This window comes from Eumetopias jubatus, unplaced genomic scaffold (assembly GCF_037043125.1).
Source record: "Eumetopias jubatus isolate StellerSeaLion01/CBP00866 unplaced genomic scaffold, mEumJub1_p1.0 scaffold_2, whole genome shotgun sequence".
In the NCBI taxonomy this organism is placed as follows: domain Eukaryota; kingdom Metazoa; phylum Chordata; class Mammalia; order Carnivora; family Otariidae; genus Eumetopias; species Eumetopias jubatus.
The window spans coordinates 95,790,013-95,810,307 of record NW_028274808.1 but is presented as its reverse complement, the minus strand read 5'-3'; the positions used below and the strand labels follow the sequence as shown (position 1 = coordinate 95,810,307).

The 20,295-nt window shown below is 47.1% G+C and overlaps 1 protein-coding gene across 6 annotated transcripts in view; it reads left to right on the top strand.

Annotated features, from left to right (window-relative positions):
• The window catches only part of JADE1 (jade family PHD finger 1), a 58,719-nt gene that overhangs the window by 26,537 nt on the left and 11,887 nt on the right, over positions 1–20,295 (top strand). For all 6 annotated transcript variants that reach the window (XM_028102323.2, XM_028102320.2, XM_028102321.2 and 3 more), the window contains exons 3-9: positions 2,560–2,645; positions 5,664–5,821; positions 7,767–7,954; positions 10,910–11,121; positions 14,116–14,283; positions 15,531–15,647; positions 19,312–19,833. In XM_028102323.2, coding sequence (XP_027958124.1) covers positions 2,560–2,645; positions 5,664–5,821; positions 7,767–7,954; positions 10,910–11,121; positions 14,116–14,283; positions 15,531–15,647; positions 19,312–19,833 — 1,451 coding nt within the window. The remainder of the gene's footprint in view (positions 1–2,559; positions 2,646–5,663; positions 5,822–7,766; positions 7,955–10,909; positions 11,122–14,115; positions 14,284–15,530; positions 15,648–19,311; positions 19,834–20,295) is intronic.

The window sequence follows — 20,295 nt, the reverse complement described above, 5'->3', positions numbered from 1 at the left end:
TAACTCTGAAACTATTTGACTATAAAGACTCACCTGGGGCACCTGGGTGGCTTAGTCAGTTAAGCGTCTGCCTTCAGCTCTGGTCATGATCCCAGGGTCCTGGGATCCAGCCCTGTATCAGGCTCCCTGCTCAGCGGGGAGTCTGCTTCTCCCTCTGCTGTTCTCCCTCACTCTCTTTCCTTCTCAAATAAATAAATAAAATCTTAAAAAAATACTCACCTCCCCTCTGTTTTTATTTTATTTATTTATTTATTTATTTTTTCCCTCTGTTTTTAAAGTATAGCAATGGAATGATTCTTCTAAAATTTCTGGTTTTCTTATGTTTATAACCCTTTTCATAGTAATTCAAAGGAAAGGGGCCATACCTTTTTGCCCTGTTTCTTCTTCCCCCCCCATGAACATTTGGGCATCCTTCTAGAGTTGTCTCTTCTCTCTCAGCCTGTGGGTGGGCCGGACGAGGGCCTGTAGGACCAGAGGAGAAAAGAGGCCAATCTTCCTCTCCAGGTTCCTGCCTTGGTTTCTGTCTTTCCTTTTTCCACTGGGGACCAGATTGAGGACTTCTGCAAGTTGGGTTCCCATCCCTGTGTACCTAGAATATTTCTTTCAATGTGGGAGTGAAACATTCTTACTCGTTGGAGTCTAAAGAGACATACTTATTCTTTAAGGAAGAATTTTCTAAAATATTTACTGAATAGTACAGTAGGGCCACCTGTAGGAAATCTAATTCTGCTAACCTAACAGCAGTCAGTTGACCCAGTAACAGCCTTCAGAACTGGTGATCAGGGGTACTACCCACATCCTCCCTGTCAGAGAGGAGCTTGGAAATCTCCTTTAGTCTTGGTCATTGCAAATCTGACGATAGGCTTATGTGCAGAATCTATTTCTTAATGTCTCCAAGGTTTTAAGGGTGCTTTGATTCTGTGTCCCTTGTCTCTGGAATCCACAGAGGTAAAAGCTTCCTGTTTAAGTGGCAAATGATTTTACTGGTAGAATGGCAGTTCCCTCAGGTTTGGGCTTTTCTTTTGCGGAGGTTTGTTAATTTCTGGGAAATAGTACAGTATGCGTTCAGGGTAGAGGTAGAGGTGATTAGGAAGTTCGACACCCACTGGGAGCAGTTGTGAGGGCTTTTTCAGTTCTCTGGTGGTGGTATGGTACCCACAAACAGGAGGCCACTGCAGTTGACCAATAAAACAAGTGACACAAGGCAGATGTGGAGGTGGGGAGAAAAGAGGCTGGGATCTGTGGTATTGGTAGTTGCATTGAATGTAACTTGGCCAATGATTGGATGTATCCTGAGTGAGGAGAGTTTAGGATGACTTTTAGATTTCTGAATTCTAGTAGAAATGGTAGTGGTATTCATCAAAGTAGAAGTAGAAGAGGAATAACAGGTTTGGGTAACTGTTGAGTCCAGTTTTTATCATGCTGAGTTGATTGACCTAAGGAACCCTGACCTTATCTGAAGGTGAACATGGACCTGGAGCTTGGCTGGGAGGTGAGTGTGGGAATGCAAGTCTGACAGTCTCCGGGGCACACTGGGAAGACCGAGGGCAGGGATGGGTGCTCCCTGGGGAGAACACTTGGGAGCAAGAAGGAGAAACACTAATGTGTGCTGGATTCATAGAAGACTGAAGGACCACTGAGGAGACACCAGGAAAGAGAATTGCCACCCGAGCTGGAGGGAGCATCTCAAACAGGATGGAGTTGGTGCTGCAAAGAGGTCTTAGGCCTGAGAGGAGCTTAGACATGGTGGCAGTTAGGAGACATGGGTACCTTGGTAGGGCTTCCAGATTCTGTGGCCTGGTGGGGGAGAGGCTGGATAATAGAGCATTAGTTAGTTGTGGAAGAAAGGCACAGAAAAGAGCCAGTTGGCATTTTTTGGGGGAAAGGGGCGTAGGCAATTTTAAAAGTTATTTGGCCATAGCACTGAGTCTAGTGTAGTCTGAGCTTCCCCGTTCCAGGGTATGCTAAGTTCTTATGTTTTGTGGGGTCAAAACTTTTTTTGTTTGTTTGTTTTAGGGGTGGCATTATGATTTAACATAATGATCTAGCATTTAGAAAGTTTACTGAGAACTCAGTCAAATGTTTTTCAAATTGTATTTACCAATGTGAGAGACTTTGAACCTCTTAAGAAGTACAGGCTTCATATGCATGATGCTCTTCAAAAGGCCTCCCCCTCCTGTGTGCTGTACTGGGCTACACAGCGAGCCACCAGAGTGATCTTGTTAGGCCTGCTCTGGAAAATGAGTGGTTTAAGTAAGTACTGGGAGTGGAGGAGCATTGTGGCTTATGTCTTGGGGAGGTGCTGAGATGAGCCTTGCTGAATTTGGTTAAAAAAGCCCCTGTGGGGGCGCCTGGGTGGCTGCTTCAGTTGGTTAAGTGTCTGCCTTCAGCTCAGGTTGTGATCCTGAGATCAAGCCTGGGGCTCCCTGCTCAGCAGGGAGTCTGCTCCCCACCCCCCTGCTCCTGCTGGTGAGTGCTTGAAAAAAAAAAAACAAAACCCTGTGAACACACAGTGATTTGTGTACTTTAAATTGTTCCTCTTTGGATGTTTGTCTTTAGGCCTCTCGACTACTTGGTCACAGAATTCCCGATCCCAGCACAGGAGAGGTTCGTGCTCCAGACATGAAGATCGAAAACCTTCAGAGGTATTTCCTGAATGATGCTGTGACTGTGCATGTCCTACCGTGTGCATGAGTACATATGATTGGCACACACCTGGTTGATTGATATTGATGTCTCTGCAATCATGGGCAAGTTACCTAACTTCTTTGTGCCTCAGTTTCCAAATTTATAAGATGGGGATGAAACAGGTGTTTGCCTCATAGGATTCTTGTGAGGATTAAGTGGGTTAATACACAGACGTTAATACATACTAAGCACTTAAAAGAGTGCTCAGTAGTAAATGTTAGCTATTATTATTAATTATATTCTTTTTTTCCTTTTCTGTTTCATCTTCGCTGGCTCCCAACAACTTTTCCTCTGGCCAGGAGATCAGCGGGTTCGGCTGCTGCCAGTCACTGCCAGCCTCAAGTTAGTTTTGGCCATGAATTTGTGGCTTATTTGGCAACAACCCATTGTAATTCTGGGAGTTTTGTTTTGGCAATTACGTTTAAGGCTTTTTTCCCCTTCTTTTTCGATTTGTTTCTCATCTTCTGTCTCCCTGCTCCCCCACATTTTGTTACCTACCTACCTGCCTACCTATTATCTATTGTCTCTTTATTTAAAATTGCTTTTAGGTGCATTTCTCTGCTGGCCTTTGTTGATTAGGGGCCTCTACCAGTCCTGAGATAGGTTTTCTTTGACAACCTTTGCCAGGCTTTGAGGATTTAGATGATTGCAGAAAGGGCATTTTAGTTTTATTACAGTTTTCAGGTGGGCAGGTTGCGGGGAAGAGAGCCTTTGGTTCAGCCCCTTGTTTTGTGCTGCCTCTTGAACGGGATGGCTTCAAAGACCACCTCATCCTGTAGCTGTAGAGCAGAGGCCTGGGTTCCACCAGGTACTTCTTTTTCTATGCCTGTAATGGGAGTGCTGGGGGTTGCTGTGTTGAGCAGTGTAGGAGTTTTTAGTTGTGGAATAACATTCTCCACGAGGAAGTGTAGTATATATCCTTTAAAATAGTAGAAAACCGTCCCAGGAGACACTGAAACATTAGATCAAACCTTCATGGGAAGGTGGCGGCCGTTTTATTGCCCTCATTTTCCCAGGCCTTTGTCATTTTGAACCTGCAGTGCTCCCCTCCTTTTCTCTGGGATCTGAGAGGCTCTGCCTTTTTTTCTTTCATTCTCTGTGCTGCCTCCACAACCAGTGTGCTCCCATTCACACTGTACTCCTGTTACTTCAGGACAAGAGGGCGGGGTGGGGGGCGGCTCAGATAGGGGAGCTAGTACTGGGCCTGATGGGCACCAGGCGCTGCAGGGAGGTTGAGTAGCATGGATGGCACCGGCCTGGTCCCTGAGTCGTGTTTTGTTTCTGATGTTTTTTCTAAAATTCTCTTGAGTTGAGCTCTTAGTTCATACTACTTTGTATGTAGGTTAGCACTAACGTCGAATTCTGCCAGAGACCGGGGAGTCCGTTTAGGGCATCTGTTTCAGTTCTTGGCTGTCCTCATCTGAGTCTTTCAGTAAAGGGAGGGTGGGCTGCCTTTTCTCATCTTGTTGCTTCAGTTTGATATTCCTTCTTCTTTGGCATACTCCCTTATTTTTTACTTACAAGGCTTAGTTGGAATGTGTTTTTTAACTGATTTGCTTCCTGAAAATGTAGACCTGTGATTTTTGTTTTAAAGGACTTTTCTCTTTTGGGGGTAAGTGGGCATGGGTGATAAGGTCCTGTGCACTTGGGCTGGGCCCCTGTTTCAGGGGGCTCAGTGCTGCATGGGAACCCGATCTTGCTTGTGCTTTTGTGGAGGGTGCACCCCCAGGTTATTGCTTGTTACTGGGACTTGAGAAACAAGAAGTGGCATACTGGGGAAAAGTCTGTGTCGAAAAAATGGCAGGCCAGAGAAGTGGCCTTTTTATTCAGACACTGCCCTCAGACTTTGTTATGGTGAAGTTTATTAAAGTCACCAGTCTGAAAAGCCACCAGGAAAAACAAATATGGACCTATTAGCAGGCCATATAATGTGAACTGTGCTTTGCAGCATAAGAAAGAACTCCCTGTCCCAAGAAGAGAGAGTTCAGCACTGTGACTTGTGTAAACAGAGAGTGTAGCTTACAGATGCAGGCATTCTCCATGCCAAATACAACTACGGGCCAGCGCTAATGCCAGGGTCCGAGCTGCCTTACGCAGCCCTGGGAGCTTGGCGGCATGAGGATGAGGCCCCAGCCAGCAGGCAGCCCTGCGCTCTGGCCCTTTGCCCTGTCGGAGGGCTGACCATGCGAGGGCCACCTTTGCTCTTGTCTCCTCTCTGCCTCTGATGATGGGTGAGGAGCTCCCTCTGTACAGGGATACTTGAGAGTTTCGTGGGTCTGTTTTTGGTGGGGTGAAGAGAGGGTAGAGTAGCTTGCTTGCTTGCTTCTTTCTTTTTCTCTCCTTCCCTCCTCCTTTCCCCACAAGTACTGCCTCCCTTATAGAAGTTATGCCAGGTGAAGGTGGGTAAACATGTTCTTTACAAGCCCCTTTTCTGACTTGACCTATTGGTCTGTCATTGCTTCCTTCCCGGGTTTTCCCCACCTGTACGTCTGCGTGGCACCTGCCAACCAGGACCTGACTCCCCGGATACCATGCCATTGGCCCTGGTGCCCTGGGTGGTGGCGGTCAGAGTATGGCAGAGGCGGCCCTGGTAGTTCTGGGTTTTGGCTTGAAGTTGTTGCATGGTTTGTGGAGTTTTATTTAATCTAAATAAAATTTATTTTTTTATTAAATAAATTAAAGCAGCCCTCTTTTGAATTGGGAGTTCCTAGAGTTTTTCGGGGGAGGACAGTGAGGTTTCTGTGGTCAGCTGCTGTAGGCTTGAGGAAGCGAGAGGGTAGTGAGAGCCATTGCCTCCCCAGCCTGAGAGACCAAGGGCGTGGCAGGCCAAGGGGTTCCTGCAATAGGTCAGCCCTGGGCTCTGCTGATACAGTGACCTTGTTCCACGGCAGCTCCATGGTTACCCTGCAGCTGCCAGCACTCGGGAGTCAGAATGCAAATATGAAATGTCAGTGTCCCTTTCTCTCCCTTTCCAGGTGTTTAGGACAGACCTGATCACCGCTATGAAGTTGCATGACTCCTATCAGCTGAACCCAGATGAGTACTATGTGTTGGCAGATCCCTGGAGACAGGAGTGGGAGAAAGGGGTCCAGGTGCCCGTGAGCCCTGGGACCATCCCTCAGCCTGTGGCCAGGTAGACATGCCTCTCCACCTGCCATTGCCTTTCTGCCGTGACAGCCAGGTGCCTGAGAAGAGCAGTGAAATAACGGCGCCTCAAGTGGCCACAGAAATGTGTAGAAACACACATTAAGTCCACAGGGTAGTGATTTTGTGGGCCATGGTCCTCGAAACTTAGTATTCCAGCCATCTTGGGAAGGTGCTGCTCTCTTACAAGAGGAGGGCAAGTTCCAAGACATTTTGGGGAGGTGACTGGTTGGGGGAGGGAAATGTGGATGTTTACACAACTGCTGCTTTTTTTCCCTCACTCCACCCCCAGTTGTGTTCACCTTGGAGAGGAGTGCCTGGCTTTTCGGGTCTTGCAGGGATGGGCTCCACCTCCGGAGAAAGGCAGGTGTGAGGAGGCCTGCCAGGTCATGGTTATGTGGAAGGGGAGCCTTCGGAGGAGGGACGTTTGAGGAGTTCTCCTCTGGATGGACTTTGCCCAGTTCTTGCCGGGCTTTCTTTGGAGTGCCGTATAAAGCACTTTTCCCCTTAAGGGTCTTGTGGGCCTGGGTCCTTGATGACTTACCAACGCGCGGAGCTGGGGCCAGTTTGCTCATTGGTTAACTGTGTTGCTCAGCTGAAGTGGAGGCCCCTCATAGGGAGGGAGGATTCAGGGCCTCTGTGCTCAGCTAGCGCCTGGTTTCTCTGCCGTGCTGTCGGTCAGCTGCCAGCTTTGTGAAGTGGGCTCTTGTACCATTGCTGATTATTATTGTTTTGGGGTCTCTGTGACAAATGTCCGCATAAGTGTGCGGGTTTAAATGACCACTCTGATGCCTCCATAGCCCAGAGTCCTGGGCTCTGCAGGATAAACACCGTGTTTGCCTTTGAGTCTACCTCTGGGGCACAACACCAGCTGTTTCAGCATTGGCAATCCCCATCCAGGAATGACTCACCAAATCATTTTTTTATTTGGGAGCCCAGCACAAGAGCAGGATGTGTTACCACAGCTTATGGAGTATTTAGCTAAAACCCTGGTCTTGGTTGAGTTGGAGAAAGAACTCCCTTTGGTTTGCCTATTTCAGTGTCCTGTGGGTAAAATCAGTCTGGTGATTATGAGGTTGATGACAGTACTCTGACACTCTTTGGACCACTTGTTGATGCTGACACATGGCGACGTTGGGGAGGAACTGTGTGGACGTGCGGGGCTGTGATGCTGGGCCTGTGTCTTTAGGAAGAGGGCCCTTCCTTCCAAGTTGGGAGGGATTCGATGTTGTGTGCTGACATTTCTTTCGAGTGGGGTGCGGTAGAAGGCACTCCAGGTGTTAACAGGTTTGGGGAGAAGGTGGCAGTGTAAGGAGAAGCAGGAGCTTGTGCTCCTCTCCTGGGATCCTAAGTGTGTGTTGGGAGAGTCCCCTACTTGGCTAGGCCTCTCGGATTCTTAGTCTGCTTAGGAACGGACAAGGCCTCGTTTGGTTTTTACGATTAGAGGTGGTGGGTTTGTCCCCTTGGTTCCCCAGTGCCCTGCTCTGCAGGTTCTGCCTTTGTGGCTCTCTGCTGCGTGTTGTTTGAGAGCCCAGTGCTAGGCCTTCAGCAGGGTGTGCATGCCTGATCAGTAGAAAGTGATTTAGTCGCGAACCCTTGAAACTGAGGGGGCCAGTGTTTCGGGGCTGCCAGTGGGTCGGGGCAGCTGCTGTCCTAGATCAGGGCAGGCCATGCAGCATCCTGGGAAGCCGATGGGAAAAAGCGGGTTTTGAGGACGTCTCAGTGTTTTCACTCGTATGTGTTTCCCTTGTGGGGGCTTTAATGAATCCCACTTAGTTTTTTTAGCAGTGACGTTAGGGTTTTAAGCCTGTCTATTTGGTGATAACCTGGGGTTTAGGGCGATGGAAGTGGAAGCAAGTTTTGGGCCTTGTGACAGACTTGCTTTCATGTGGCAGGAAGGGTAACCTGGCTGCTTTGTTTTCCTTGTTAACTAGGGTCGTGTCTGAAGAGAAATCCCTCATGTTCATCAGGCCCAAGAAATACATTGTGTCGCCGGGCTCCGAGCCACCAGAGTTGGGCTATGTTGATATCCGGACGCTGGCCGACACTGTGTGTCGTTACGACCTCAACGACATGGACGCTGCATGGCTGGAACTGACCAATGAGGAATTTAAGGAGATGGGTGAGAGACCATGGGTTATATTGTTTTATTAACGAATGACAAATAGAGAAGACTTTCCGGCATATGGGTGTGTAGTAGAAGCTCCTCAGTGTCGCCCGGTGAAGCCAGCGCCATCCTCGCTTCAGTCTCAGCATCCTAGGGTCTTGTTTGGGATTAGCGGGTCTGGCTATGGCACCTGTGTTCAGAGGGACTGAGTCTGTGAGAGGCTTCTAGAGAGAGTGGTGGGATTGAAGAAGGATACTTTCCATGGGCATGGGAGGCAGGGTTCCCCACCTCTGCCTGATCCTACCCTCCTCCCTTACTTACCTCAAGGGAACTGAAGCCCAGAGAAATGAAGTGACTTCCCCAAGATGGCAGGAGGGTCTGGTCCACAGTGTCCTGCCCTGGTGGTGTTTTCCAGCAATGCCATTCAGATCCTTTCTTCTTGTGGCCTGTTGTTTCTCACAGTAAACTCCCTGCAAGCCAAGCTGTCCATTTTCTAATACCCCTCTTGTATTTTACCTCGGTGGTTCTCCTCAAGTCCTGCTCCAAACCCGGAGTGCTTTTACCTTTTACCTGTTTACCTCTGTCCTGCTTTCTTTCTGTGAAACCCCCGCTTGGCTGAGCGTTTTGCCCATTGTGGTCTGTTTTCTATGAGTTCTTCTTTTTGTGTGTATCCACCGCTCAGAGCTTCTGTACCTCATTTTACTTGCGCCTCCCATTGTCAAGACCAGGATGGCACGTAGGTTTCATTGCTGTCTCTAACCGCTACGTGCTGCTCGGAGGGCTGTGATGAGCAGGCGCACGGAGATCAAGTCTGGGCTCGGTGTGAGAGACTCTGAGGACTCATTAGAATTAGTGCTGTGGGTCCTGGGTTGGGGAGAGGTGGCAGAGAGGTCTGTTGGCGGTTTGGCACCCAGGGAGCATCTGCAGGATGCTTGGTGGGAGATCTCAGAGCCCTGAGGGACAAAGACTGCTTTTGCTGTGGATCGGTCCCTGAGCCTCGCCCAGGGCCCTGCAGACAGCAGATGCCTGTTGGGCTGCCTCGCTGCTCCCGGCCCGTTGAATGGGAGCAGCAGTGCCGACTGAGCCGGGAAGGTTGTTGCTTTCTCCTTGTTTGATCACTCACGTATCTTGACAAAGTACAGTGCCTTCCTTCTGGTCCCTGCTTTTAAAAGGTGTTAGTGGTCAGGATGTTAGCAAGCCAGGAGGTTGTTTTATACAATCTCTTCCTAAGTTTTCAGAGCTGTCTTGGAACTGAATACCGTTCAGTTCTAGCTTCAAAGATTATAAAGTTCTGCTTTGTAGCAGCTGTGTAAGGACCCGTATCATGCACTTGACTGGCTAGGTGTCTTGTCTTACGGCAGAGGGTACAGCCAAAGACGCTGAGGGCTTTGTGGGTGGTTTAAGTAATGAGTACTGGGCTAACTCACCAGATTGAAAGGTAGTGTGGAATACTTTGGCAAGACAGATACGCGGTTGTCTAACATAAATTGAACATATGCTTTTTAAGATGTTTTAGTTTTTATTGGTCTTTGTAATGGGAGAAGTTACTTATAAGGCATATGATTGTATTTTCAAAGCCAGTGTTGGTTTCACAACTGGTAGGAAGAATTGAGATGTAAGTGCCTGGCCAGGCCGTGGAGGATCTTACCAGTAAATAGAGTGTGAGAGATGGGTAGGTGGCTTTTTTGAATATGTGCTTAGAGCTTAACCACGGTGTCAGCTCTGATGTATTCTCCAAATTTTTAAAAAGTGCTAATTTGATGGTTTTATGTTTATCAGAGTCACTAGAGCATAAAAGTTGGCTCTAGTGACCTTTCTATTGTTTCTTGCCATTTACACATTCTGTTAGAATATTTTTATAACCTGTTTTTTTCTTTCTGCATGAGTATTTTCATTGTAGGAAATTTGGACTATATCCACAAGTGGAAGAAAATAAAAGTCTTATCTCACCACTACTGTAATCACGATAACCACTTGAAATTTATTTTTGATCATTCTTGCATAAGAATGCATTTTATTTGATTCACAATGAGCTGTTTCCTTTGCTTCAGACATTCCTTGTGTTTCATGTGTCTTTCATGTGTCTGATTAACTATGCATCTCAACTTTGTAAATTCAGAGGGTGAGGAGGGATAAACCAGTTAAAAACATTTGTGTGCTCACAGTGAAATCTGTTCTCAGAGCAACATTTTCAGCAGTGAGAAATGAATGTTTTGCAGAAGACACCCAAACCATAATATATGGTCATGGTGTTTTTAAAAAAATACTTATTTATTTAGAAGATTTTATTTATTTAAGAGAGAGAGCACGAGCAGAGGGAGAGAGAAAGGAAGAAGCAGACTATCCGCTGAGCGGGGCGTCTGACTCGGGGCTTGATCCCAGGACACTGGGATCATGACCTAAGCCGAAGGCAGACACTTAACGACTGAGCCACCCAGGTGCCCCCCCCTTTTTAAAGATTTTATTTATTTGAGAGAGGGAGAGGGAGAAGCAGACTCCACACTGAGCAGGGAGCCCGACGTGGGGGCTCTATCCCAGGGTCCTGGGATCATGACCTGAGCCAAAAGCAGATGCTTGATTGAGCCACCCAGGCGCCCCATGTGGTCATGGTTTTGAAGTCACTTACATGTTAGTTGTTATGTATAATATAATGAAATGGTAGTTTAACAATATATGTATTTAATATCCTTAAACCCTTTTAGGATTTATCTTTTGTTTTTCTACTTACAGCACTACATCTCAGTGCCTGACCATAAGTAACAAACTGTTGCATGGAATATTTTTTCTGCCTTTTAATTTGAAGATCTTCCTTGGAACAGTGTGAGAGGCATTCAGTAGAAAATGTTTGGGACACTCAGAATGGATTTATTTATAAGATGATTTATACATTGTAAATATACTAATAATGTCTTACTGTAATATTTATTAGTATGGTTTTATTAAAATGTTTTTGTGGCATTTTTCCTTTAGGAATGCCTGAATTAGATGAATACACCATGGAAAGGGTCCTGGAGGAATTCGAACAGCGATGCTATGACAATATGAATCATGCTATAGAGACTGAAGAAGGCCTGGGCATTGAATATGATGAAGATGTTGTCTGTGATGTCTGTCAGTCCCCTGACGGTGAGGACGGCAATGAGATGGTGTTCTGTGACAAATGCAACATCTGTGTGCACCAGGTATGTGGGCAGTAAGGCCCAGAAAGAACGGAGCCGCCTGGGGTGTGAGCTCACCTGATGCCAGGGAGGCCAGAGGTTTTACCCTGGATGGGGTCTATTTTCCTGCTGTCCTAAGTGAGTGGAAGAAGTGTGCTCAATGGACGACATCTTTTTGTTCCTAATAGTTTCTTACCGTGTTTGAAGTATTTCCTGCTACTTCTTACATAACTGGAAGAATAGGATCCTCTGTGGAAATCTTCTTGCCTCAAATAATGTTTTTATTCCTATCCATAGAAGTAAGGTTTACTTCAGAGGAACATATGAGCCCCCTCTGTCCTGGCTCTCACAGCGGAGTTTAGAGATGAACACTGGGGCGGGGCATGGAGGGCAGTTTCTAAAAGGTGGTTAGTTTGCTGTATGAGTTTGTGAGGCTGCCATAACAAAATCCCCCAAACGGGGTGGATAACAGACATTTATTATTTTGCAATTCTGAAGACTAGAAGTGTGAAATCAAGGTGTATTGGCGGGGCCATGTTCTCTCAGAAACCTATAGGGGAATCCTTCCTTGCATTTGTCTGGCTTCTGGTGGTTTGCTAACAATTATTGTGTTCTTTGGTTTGCAGCCGCACAATTCTGGTCTCTGCCTTTGTTGTCCCATGGTGTCCTCCTGTGTCTGTCTTCACACATGGCTACCTTCTCCTAAGGACACCCGTCATAATGGATCTAGGGGCCCACCTTACTCTCCTGTATGACACCATCTTAACTGATTATTACCTGTTATGACCCTGTTTCCAAATAAGGCCACATTCTGAGGGACTGGGGTTAGGATAACTTCATAACTATTTGGGACTCAGTTCAACCCATAACATTTGCTAATGTGTTATATAAACTGATGTTAAAGAAGAGTAAGGAAGTTCCTTTTCTGAAATGTTATCTCCTGTCCTTTGTGATGCCCACTGGCATTTGGTGGTTGCTTGCTACCATCCACAGAAAGGTAAATCCTCTGACTTCAGTAAGGATGGGCACTGGTCAGTTTTAAAAGCTTGTGACCGTCTCCGTCTCTTCTTTCTTCTGTATTCCTTAATGCAATAATGAAGTAATTTGGATTTCTGGGGGACACTTGTTCGTATATATGCTCATGATTTAAAAGGCTATCATCCATCTGTTGTTGAGATTTAAAACAAACTTAAAGACTTCTGTGGAATAGTTCTTTGGGTGACCTCTCAGAAAGAAGAATCAAGTTTGTTCTGTGAAGTTCTTGCTGATCATATTCCTTCTAATACGTCTTCCTCTGGGGCTTCCCCTCTGCCTGAACACATCACCACCAGTGGCCTTGTGTCAGCTCATCCTGACAAGAAGACATGAGGCCACGGTCTCTTGCTTTAGTCTTGTTACAGGCCACCTTTTGACTCTAGATGTTCAGATTATCTGGGAAGTTTCCCTGGGATAACAGAATTCTCGAAGTGGTTTTGTTGTGTCAAGATCATTGTGACTACCAGTGTTGCCGTTTTGTTGCTGGTTTTCTTTTCCTGGATGAAGCTTCAGTATTTTTTATGCCATTTTACTTAGTTTTTCTCCATGAGAATTTTGAGAACAAGGGTTCTCCTTGAAAACTAGTTGAACCCCCTGTTTTATAAATGGGCTCACTGACGTCAGGTTGGGCTGTTTAGGGCCCCCTGTGGTTTAGTAGCATCATTGGAACTGGAACTTGGGACCCTGGACCCCCAGCTCCAACCCTGTGCCCAGCCTTCTGCCATGCCACATTGCCCCTTTGCCCTCACATTTCACCTTCCTGTTGGGAGGTTCTTGAAGGCTTCTCTTGAAGGCATACTGTATTTAATCTTTTAATTTAGCATACACTTGATTTTCCAGTAAAAAAAAAAAGTTCTCTCTTCAAATGTGACTTTCTCTAGAATGCCTGATGCAGACCTTTTTAGTGTTTGAAACCTTATGTCTTTTAGCCCTATTAAAAGTTTTTTTTTTCTGGGAAGTCGGTGTTGACAGTGGCTCACTCATGGTACCGACCTAAGGCTCCTAAGCTCCAATCTTGGTGTTACTTAACTTTGCTCCTCTCTTCATGCTTGTGGTTTCCTTTCTGGGTCCTGGCTATTCAGATTGCAGAGTAGCTGTGTTTTTCCTGTCTGGATTGGAGCTATGCTACTGTGTCTCCCGACTTCCTGACTTCTGGTTCATTTAAGGATAAAGTTCTGAACAGTTTGGTGTTTTTAAAGGTTCTGAATGTGCTCCTGGTACCATCCTGGTTTTGTTTCTTCACTTTTCTTTTTTTGAACCATCTTAATGACTTGAGTGGTAAAATCCTCGATTTCAACAGTTTTATGTTGTCTTGTGTAATTTTGCCATCTTGTGCAAAGCAGGCTTTGTTTTAAATATTGGCTGAAGAGACCAAAGTCTCTCTGTCTACAAGGTCTCATTTTTCTGTGCCTGTTGTGTTCACTTGGGAGAGTGGTGGGGTCTAGTGAGGGGACTTTGTTTAGCTATGGGACTGCGGAAGCTCCTTAGTTCATCCTTCTTTCAGAGGTCATCTCGTTGAACAGCTTTCGGAGACTCCACTGCTTTGTGTGTTTTTCCCTCCCTTTGTATCCCACCCACATCAGTAAATCAGAGAAGGAAAAGCTTCCCCCACTTAGCCTCATGGAGTGTTTTGAGAATTTACTGCCCACTATTTAGAAACTTGGTGTAGATAGGTGCCTGTAGCAATTGAGCAAAGCAGATTTTCTGTAAACCTTTTTGTCCTCCAGGAGTTTTCAGGACCACCTTCTGGGAAATAAGTATGTGTTGATCCCCGAAGATCCCAGGTACCTCCTGGCTGCTACTGTGAGGCTGCCTGGCATTTTTGCTGAGGGGAGAGTGTTTCTAGCTGGGTGGATGTGGGAGAACCTCTATTCTGTTCTCTTAAAATCTTTCTAGGTGTATTTTAAATTGATAGATACATGGGGAAAAATAAATCTTTCTTGTTTCTCTGTTTTCCTTGGGGGATATGCTGTGGCTTCACAGGCCTGTTACGGAATCCTCAAGGTCCCCGAGGGCAGTTGGCTATGCCGGACGTGTGCCCTGGGGGTTCAGCCAAAGTGTTTGCTGTGTCCCAAGAAAGGCGGAGCGATGAAGCCTACCCGCAGTGGCACCAAATGGGTCCACGTCAGCTGTGCTCTGTGGATCCCTGAGGTAGGTGTGGTTCTTAATAGTAGCCTAGCTCAGGAGTACTACGGGCTTTTAACTGGGTGTGGGGGTGGGGAGCCGCTCATAAATACGGGGAATTGCAGCTGATGAGTAAAAAGGCATCTTTTAATTGCTGTCTTTTTTACCCCCTCTTAAACGGTATCTCAGGCGTACTGTCATCTTGACATGGTGTATAAATTTATGGGAGTGTTAACTGGGAGCAGCAGTGAGTTGGACTCTCAGGTGGTTGTGTTCAAACTTCGCTTCAGAACTGTGTCCCAGCTAACCCTCCCACTGCTGACGTGCGTTCCCGGGAGTGGGCCTGCGGCGCTGACAGCCATGGCCTCTCTCTGGCCTTCCCCAGGGATCAGCCCTAAGTCCCTGGGCCTGGTGAGCTGTCCATGCAGCACTAGGATGGTTAAAGAACCACTGCTTTAGGTCACATTTTTGTGATTTTCTTTCTAATTTCAGGTCTGGTCTAATTTATTTCAAGTCCCAAACCTTGACTAATTTAATTTGCATGGCTCACTATGAGACTATCATTTGTGATTCAAATTTCAAGCATTTTTTTTGGTTTGTGATTTTGGTGCATTTTTCCTCCTGAGGAAAATTATCTGGGAATGATTTGGATTGGAGTCTTGGTAGCACCGGATCTCATGGTTTGGTATTAACAGGGATACGGTTCAGTGATCCAGGCTGAATGCAGACAGGATGCCTTATTTATTTTGGGGAATTTTCCACTTTGTAGTAATGTTTTCTGACTGAAGAGGATGGTTTTCTTCGCTGAGGGAGATACTAAAATTAGTATATATTTACTTCATTGTTCACAAACTATTTAAATTTATTTAAGAAGGCTTTTTGGTCTTGACCACTTCATTGTGGGCCAGCAGTCTAGTAGACAGCATTGTGCCGATACAGACCCATCTTTGCTGTCCAAACACTCAGGTGAGAAATGGTTGTTACCGGTTATCTGAGTGTTTTTATTAACAGGACCCTCCGCCCCTGATGAATGGAGGGCAATGGAACATGGGGACTGGGCTCTGGGTTCTCTACTGCTGCTGGCTCAGAGCTGGCCTCTGCACTTGTCCAGATGCTCGGAACTAGGGGTTTTCCTGCCCTAGGAGAGTGCATGCATGCCCCTTGCCACTGGCTGGCAGGAGGTCTGTAGGAAAATATGTTGCTGCTGTCTGTGCTCAGCTCTTGCTTGTCTGATGGTCTCTGCCGCCCTGTCTTACTATTCCTTGGGCCTCTAGGTGAGCATTGGCAGCCCCGAGAAGATGGAGCCCATCACGAAGGTGTCTCACATCCCCAGCAGTCGGTGGGCGCTGGTGTGTAGTCTCTGCAATGAGAAGTTTGGGGCCTCCATACAGGTAATCCGCTTGGTCATAATGGCGTTATTTTCCTTCTCTGTTTCCGGGCTGGACGAGGAAGGGCTCTGAACGGTCAAGGGGACTTGGGGATGGGTCTAGGATCAAGGTTCCCACAGGTCTTCTGAGGCTGCTGAGGAATGATTCGAGCCCAGTGCAAACACGTTTAGCCGGTGGATTGTATCCAATGTAACCAGAGCCCCAGCTGTAACAATCACAGAGCAACTCGGAAGGCCGCCTGAGCTGTAAGGCAGTTCCAGTTTGTCTCTGGTTTCTGCCTTTCTGCGCCAAGCTGGCACTGCAGCTCTTCCCACAGGTGAACACCTTCTGGGACGAACCAGTCTCGACCCTGGAGCAGCGGTCACCCTCCAACCTGCACTTTCAGGGCTGGTGGCAGAGCCGCCCCTGTGGCTGCCTCCCAACACTGCTGGGCTCGGTGCGCTCGTGGGGTGTGCGAGACCTTAGCTGTGTACCATTCTAAATCCGCTTGGTGTGCCGATACCTTTGTGTCTGGTAGACTAGAGTCCTTGGAGCACCAACTGGGTAGACGGACACCCACGAGGTGCCACACCAAGTGTTGTTCGCAGAGGCTGTTCTCTGCATGCAGGTTGGATATCTGATTTGTCATGGCACCGCGTGTGTGGGACAGGGGTGGGGTGGGGGCTGCTGTGTGAAAACCGGGCCTGTGTTTTTTATGTACACACACACACACACACACACACACACAGAAAATCATTAGGTAGGTAGAACTATGGAGGGAATGTAAATGACGTGCTGGTTTTGCAGGTTTTCTAGAACTCTGTGCTCCAGAGCTTGATTTCTGGGCCTCACTGCGATGCTGTTTCATTCACCAAGTTTTCAGTTGCCGTTTGGGGTGGACATTGGCCCTAAAGGTTGAGTCCAGCTCTTCCCAGGAGGTCCCACGTCAGGGCCACAGGCTGGTCCTTGGTCTCCACCACACATGCTAAGAGCAGAGGCCCTGTTTTGGAGTGGCTTCTCTCGGTGCAGAAAACACAACAAATTGGCACGGATATGAACTGCCAGGCTTAGGTTTTAAGGAAATGACCTCATTGGGCAAAATCATTTTCTGTTTTGGCTAATAATACTTCTTTCAGGAAAGTTACCCACTGACCGGAGGTTTTTAAAATTTTACATTTTGTAAACCTGGTGTTTCTACTTTTCTTCATTATCACCTCCACTGGAGTTCAAGAATCCAAAATGTAACAAATATTCAGAGGGTGAGGCATGAGATAGCTGGTGGGATTTGGCTACAGATCTTGAACATAGCGCAAGGTTTTGCGTGTGAATAGAATCAGTTTAAAACTAAAACATGGCAAAACCGTCTGGCTTTTGAGAAAGAACGGTAGAGAAAATTTTTTAAAAGCCTCAGAATTAAAAACAAGCATTAGAGCCCTGGGAGTGCGTTTCTGCGTAGAACTACCCATGTGAACACTTGCAGGACACAAGCTGAGGGAGACCGAGGTAAATGGAGGTTATTTCTTCCATGTTACCTGATGTTCTGCGGGTAGAATTTATGCCCTTTCCTGACTACACCAATCCTGGTCCTGAACTGATGTTTGTGAGTGGTGGGTGAAGGAGAGCTTTTGTTTCTCTTTTGAAGAGAGAACGGTAAAATGACTTTTTTTTTTGGTTGCCACTGACCTCTTTTTCCCAGAATGTTAATTTGAAGGAGTCTAAGAGGCCAAGTAAGGCTGGTGATTTTTCGTATCTTCACAGAATAGATTGATTTTATTAAAGAATTCCTCTCTGAGATGTCTGCAGCTGTGAAGGCTCTGGTTTATGTTTCTGTAACATCTGTTTGCTGAGTCAACCTGAATAGGAAAACCCAAAGGAAGGCCGTTTGGCGCTTTTACAAAGTCCTGTATAAATATTCTGCTGCAGTTCATTCCTCTTTAAGGTTGGAGCGTTTGGGTTAGGTGTAGTTTAAGCCAAACCCAGAGAGTGTCTCAGTCATCTGTTCCTACTTTTTCTTCCCAGTTGGCCGTGTGCTAAAAGGGAGGAGCACTTTGTCTTTTAATGATAGTGGCCAGGTGTGTGTGTGTGTGTTCTGCCTGCCACTAAAGCTGATTTCACACATTTCTTGGACTTGAGATTATTTATAGGTAAAATTAAGAGATTTATGTGACTTCATGTGCCTTAAGTGTTTGTAATGGGGGGATTGGTGAAAGGAGCTGGATTTTCTGTACTTCTGGGTAAAAGAGACTTTATAAAAATGGAAGAAATCACGGCTGGCAGTGAGTCACCTCTTAAATACTGAAATGAATAGGGGAAAAAGCCCCAACTCCAGCCTCTGCCATTTGTGGTTATGGGATTCAGGGTCTGTTGAATAAGTTTAATTAAGCTTTTCAGCTGGCCTGGGGCCACTGGGCTCTGCTCCTCTCTGCAGTCCTGGTGTGCCCGGGGATCACTTGGCCTCACACAAATACAGTGTTGCTTTTAAGGGACTGGCTTCCGTCACTGCAAGGAATCTCCTTCCAGGGATTTACTCAGCAAGATCAGATGGGGAGAAGTTAATGACTTTTCTCCTGCTAGCCTTCTGGCTTGCCACCTACATCAAGGCTCTAATTGTAGCCCTGATCAGGCAGTGAGAGGGAAGGTGTTCAGTGAGGAGGAAGGCACAGCGGGGTGGTGCCTGGTCTCTAGGACGACCTCCCTTTGGCCCACAGGAAGCGGGTCCTTCACAGTTGTGCTGCCACTCTGCAGTTAGTCCCGCATGATGCTGGGCCGCCCCTGGCCCTGGAAGCCTTCTGCATCCGGTGGAGCTTCTTCACCAGTGAGGAGACCTTTTTCCATCCCCCTTCCTGTGCTGAATTCTCCTTTTTCCTGTTCTTTCCTACTCTTCCAGGAGTTTTCTATTCACTCTCAGACTTGAGCAGCCCTCGGCTGCTTGGAAGAAATGTACCATTTATTTTCCCACTCATGTAGGGCTCTTCCTGGCTGGAAGTAAGCGTGAGGATTCACGTTCCTTGAGAAACTCTGACTAGTAGTTATTTTTCCTGAAGAGATTCTTTCTCAAGCTTTTTATATAAGCACTTAAAAAAATTTTATTTTGAAGATTTTATTTGTCAGTGAGAGAAGGAGAGCACGAGTAGGGGGAGCGGCAGAGGGAGAAGCAGACTCCCTGCTGAGCAGGGATCCTGATGCGGGGCTCGATCCCAGGACCCTGGGATCATGGTCTGATCTGAAAGCAGATGCTTAACCAACTGAGCCACCCAGGCACCCCTATATAAGCACTTTAAAAATTTAGAGTTCAAATCTAGGAAAACCAATTCCTCAGAGTTTACTCTGCATATAGAGCACATGCTCCTTGTAGTATAATCTGTGTGCCAGACCACCTTTGTCTACATGTGTCTTTTGTTATTGTGCCTGCTTTAAGAGGCGTTTTGGATGCAGCTACTTTTCTGAGAGAGTGATGGTTTGGTTTATGAATCCTTTTATCGAAAGAGTTCCCTTAAATAAGCCTTAACCTCATTTAAGACTGGACTAGACATGCCAGGGTTAACCCAAGTAGAGCGCCCCCTCCTGGCACGTGCTTGAGAAGCCCCTCTTCCTGCGCCTGTGTGTGAAGAGGGTGCCTGGCACGGAGGGCCTTCAGCCACTGTCCCTCCATAACCGTCTTTTCTCTCATTCTCTGTGTCCTTTCCAGTGCTCTGTGAAGAATTGCCGCACAGCCTTCCATGTGACCTGTGCTTTCGACCGGGGCCTGGAGATGAAGACCATCTTGGCGGAGAACGATGAAGTCAAGTTCAAGTCCTACTGCCCGAAGCACAGCTCACATAGAAAACCCGAGGAGAGCCTCGGGGAGGGGGCCACGCAGGAGAATGGGGCTTCTGAGTGTTCCTCTCGGAATCCGCGGGAGCCATTTGCCAGCCTTGAGCAGAATCAGGAGGAGGCCCACCGGGTGAGTGTTCGCAAGCAGAAGCTGCAGCAGCTGGAAGATGAGTTCTACACCTTTGTCAACCTGCTGGATGTTGCCAGGGCCCTGCGGCTGCCCGAGGAAGTGGTGGATTTCCTGTACCAGTACTGGAAGTTGAAGAGGAAGGTCAACTTCAACAAGCCCTTGATCACTCCAAAGAAGGACGAAGAGGACAATCTAGCGAAGCGGGAGCAGGATGTCTTGTTTAGGAGGCTGCAGCTGTTCACTCATCTGCGGCAGGACCTGGAGAGGGTAATGATTGACACTGACACCTTGTAGTGACTTAGAAAAGAAGATTGCCAAGAGGCGGCTGCTTGCCCAGAGCAAGGAATGGTAGCCAGTTCCTTTACTCCCAGACCCTTGTACGCACTGCAGCATGAGGTGGTGTCGGTTAAATATATTTACGGGCTGGCCAGCTCATTGTGCATATGTGTGAGACTGCCACAGAGTGGGGAGCTTCTCTGTGATTTATTTTTAAAACACTTTCCCACTAATCCTTGTTCTTCTGTAAGATCAAATGGGGTGTGTCCCCTTCCCCCTTCATTCCAGTACTAGAGGGAACTGAGCCCCAGGAAAATGACCCAGGGATTGGCTCGGACTTGTTTGCAGACGGAGTTAGGTGGATTTGATTCATGGTGGGGGCAGGCAGAAGTAGGAAGATCTCTTGTTCAAACCTGGGGTAACACTGGGTGCTGCTGATGGGCTCATCAAGGA